General features: G+C 34.2%; 1 protein-coding gene across 1 annotated transcript in view; it reads left to right on the forward strand.

The window, feature by feature from the left end:
* The window catches only part of LOC106457772 (galactoside 2-alpha-L-fucosyltransferase 2-like), a 5,602-nt gene extending 2,794 nt beyond the window's left edge, over window positions 1–2,808 (forward strand). Inside the window, exon 2 of the mRNA XM_013917215.2 lies at window positions 1,889–2,808. Coding sequence (XP_013772669.2) covers window positions 1,889–2,675 — 787 coding nt within the window. The 3' untranslated portion in view covers window positions 2,676–2,808. The remainder of the gene's footprint in view (window positions 1–1,888) is intronic.
* The last annotated feature ends 696 nt before the right edge of the window (window positions 2,809–3,504 follow it).

The raw sequence follows: 3,504 nt of genomic DNA on the forward strand, positions 1-3,504 counted from the left end.
TATACTATAACACCTCTGGCCCGGTATGACCAGGTGGTTAGGGCGCTCGACTCGTAATCTGAGGGTCGCGGGTTCGAATCCACGTCACACCAAACATGCTCGCCCTTTTAGCCGTGGGGGCGTTATAATGTGACGGTAAAAGAGTAGCCCAAGAGTTGGCGGTTGGTGGTGATGACTAGCTGCCTTCCCTCTAGTCTTACACTGCTAAATTAGGGACGGCTAGCGCAGATAGCCCTCGTGTAGCTTTGCGCGAAATTCAAAAACAAACAAACAAACAATAACACTTCTACTTAATTACATAAACTTAGATATGTGAAGATTTTCTCAGATATGAAAGTTGAATTAGTTTGACAAATATTATTTTTTGTCTTTTTTTCCATCGCAATGTCTTCTGATGGTAGTTTTATAGTACAAGGGTTATTAACGCCTGGAGAACAACACATTACAACTCTTGCATTTTAAGAAAACTATGAATAAATAGTTATTGGTGGTATAACTGTCGTTTCTGACAGGAATACGAAAAGTTTAATCAAGGAGATCAAACACAACTGAATTTTTATAATTATCGAAAAATAAATAATGAAATAATACTTGCCAAAACATGAAATAACCATGAATTAGCTTTCAAGTCATTTATCTTACAGACAGATTAATGAGAAATAAAGAATTCTGAACAACTGGATGCTTAGCTTTTTGTTTTCAAATAATACATTTTATTGAACATAAATATTATTGTTTTCACCAAATTCTTAACATAATGTTTCCTATGCTAATCTAGTAAGATAAATATTATACGTTTTTGTCATCATTATCCAATTTATAGATAAGCGTTAAGCAAACAACCCTAAGATTCCAAATTTATAAATAAAGTAATCTAAACTTTTGTATCAGAAACAGCTGATTGTAAAAAAAAAATTGCCATCCCGTGACACAGCTGTATTTCTGCGGACTTACAACGATAGAAACCGGGTTTCGATACCCATGGTGGGCAGAGCACAGATAGCCCAGCTTTGTACTTAACTTCAAACGAACACAAGATAGAATATGATAATAATATTAATATAAGTTTCTACTCGGAAATTATATCATTTAAATTATAAACATTATTGGAAATTTCAAAAAAGTAAGAAGTTATTTTAAATGGTAAAAATGGTAAAATATATTTACGTAACTTGTTTCATTGTTTAAGAATTTATGCGGAAAGCTACATAACAGCAATTAGCGCATAGCCGTCTCTAATTTTGAATTAATAGTGTAGAAGGAAGGCAACTTGTCAACACCACCCATCGCAAATTTTTGCGGCAATTTTGTTTAATCGAATAGTGGGATTTGTTTTTGTTTTGTTTTGAATTTCGCACAAAGCTACGCTAGGGCTATCTGCGCTAGCCGTCCCTAATTTAGCAGTGAAAGACTAGAGGGAAGACAACTGGTCATCACCTCTCACGGCCAACTCTTGGATTACTCTTTTATCAACTAATAGTGGGATTGACCGTCACATTATAACGCCCCCACGGCTGAAAGGACGAGCATGACTGGGAGAACGGGGATTCAAACCCACAACCTGCAGATTACGAGTCGCGCTCCCTAACCACTTAGCCATACAAGGCGTAGTGGGTTTTGACTATCATTCTAATAGCGTATCACGGCCCCAAAATGCAATGCGCATTTATGTGGCAACAAGATGCGAACTCTGAACCTTATGACTGTCAGCCCTGGTACACGATCTTCTAGGCCACATCCTGTAAATGGAACATCAGGAATTTCTCTTCCACTTTTACTGGGAGTTATGCTGATTAAATAGATAATTAATGAAATTTTCAGATTTATCATGAGATTTTTTTTCTATTTACAGGTGAAGAAAAATTGCCACTTACAATTGGTCTAATAGAGGTCGTCTAGGAAACCAGATGGGAACATTTGCAACTTTATATGGCTTAGCTCGCCTTAACAATAGAAAACCTGTTCTTCAGCCATATACTGCCACGTATGTTAGTAGGTATTTTAATATATCTGTAACTGCGACTGAGAGTCTCTCTGAAAGTAACTATAGCCTTCCTTCATATAATATTCACAGATATATACGTTCAAGTGATGTTTCAATACCTAAAAAAGCTGTTATTTTGAGAGGACATAAAACCCCAAACTCACCAACATTTTATGATTTTGTTAGATATGAAATAAAACAAGAATTTCGGTTCGTTGATCCAATTGATCGTTACGCCGACTCGATGTTACATAAAATACAACAAACACACCCACAGGTAGAGACATTTGTTGGAGTTCATGTCAGGAGAACAGATATGAATAAGGTATTATTAAAGTACGGTGCCTCACTTCCAGGTAGAGATTTTTTTAATAAGTCTATGAATTACTTTCTGTCTAGATATAGAAATGTAACTTTCATTGTCGTAAGTGATGACCGGAAATGGTGCAAGGAAAACTTGAAACACCCTAATGTAGTCATTGCTCCAAGTCCACCATCTCCTGCTCACGATATGGCAGTATTGTCCAAGTGTAACCACAGCATCATAACAAAAGGGACATTTGGACGCTGGGCAGGATACTTAGCTGGAGGAGAAACTATTTATTTTAAACCTTTTCCTCCGAATCACTATTATCTGAAGTTAAATCCATATGAATTGATGTACGTTCCTGAATGGATTGGCATGTCATGACTCCTTTAATTCACATTTACTTTCAGTGTTGTCTTCTTAAGTAAGCTTAACGTTTGGCAATTCTTTAGTTGGTTGGCAGTTTATAAATTATAAAGTTACAAAACATTATTGTAAAGATCAAAAACAATTACTTCAAAATAAAATAAATATTTCAAACTTTATCTAAGTGAGTGAAACATGGTAAGTTTAATCAAACATAAGGTTTCTTTTTAAAGACTACATTCATATGATGAAGTGTATAGAGTTAATTCACAATACAAAATTTTTTTCTTCAAAATCTATCAGACGAATTCAATGTTGAAATAGTTAAATTAATAACCCTGATCTTGCTATTAAAGCTTTTTTTTACAGTTAATTAACAGATATGAAGAAAATATTCCCAATTACAGACTTAAGCTTATTCCTCTGAAAGTTGATATTGACATCTTGTTTTGGCATTAGAAATCCTGTTTAAGCAACCATAAAAAACGTTATATATTTCTACAAATGTTATAATGCCCTAACATTCCTAAACTATATTTGAAAAAATGTAACAATAAATGAAAAAAGCTACATAGAAAATGGTTTTAAAAATGAAATTAAAAATAACGATGCTGCTATTTTTAAAACAAATGTTAAGGTTCATACTTTATTAGCAGAAGTTATTCTGAGACAAAAGTTTGTAAAATACAAGTGGTAATAGTAAGTTTGTGAAGTGAAGCGAGTACACTGAGTGGTCACAAGTAAATAGACACCTAATTTTTGGTCATTTAACTGATTTATGCTAACTAATTTGTGTTCACGGAGTACTATATAAATGAAAATGGTCCGCACACTAGTTATCTTGTGC

Source organism: Limulus polyphemus, unplaced genomic scaffold, assembly GCF_000517525.1.
Source record: "Limulus polyphemus unplaced genomic scaffold, Limulus_polyphemus-2.1.2 Scaffold372, whole genome shotgun sequence".
Lineage (NCBI taxonomy): Eukaryota > Metazoa > Arthropoda > Merostomata > Xiphosura > Limulidae > Limulus > Limulus polyphemus.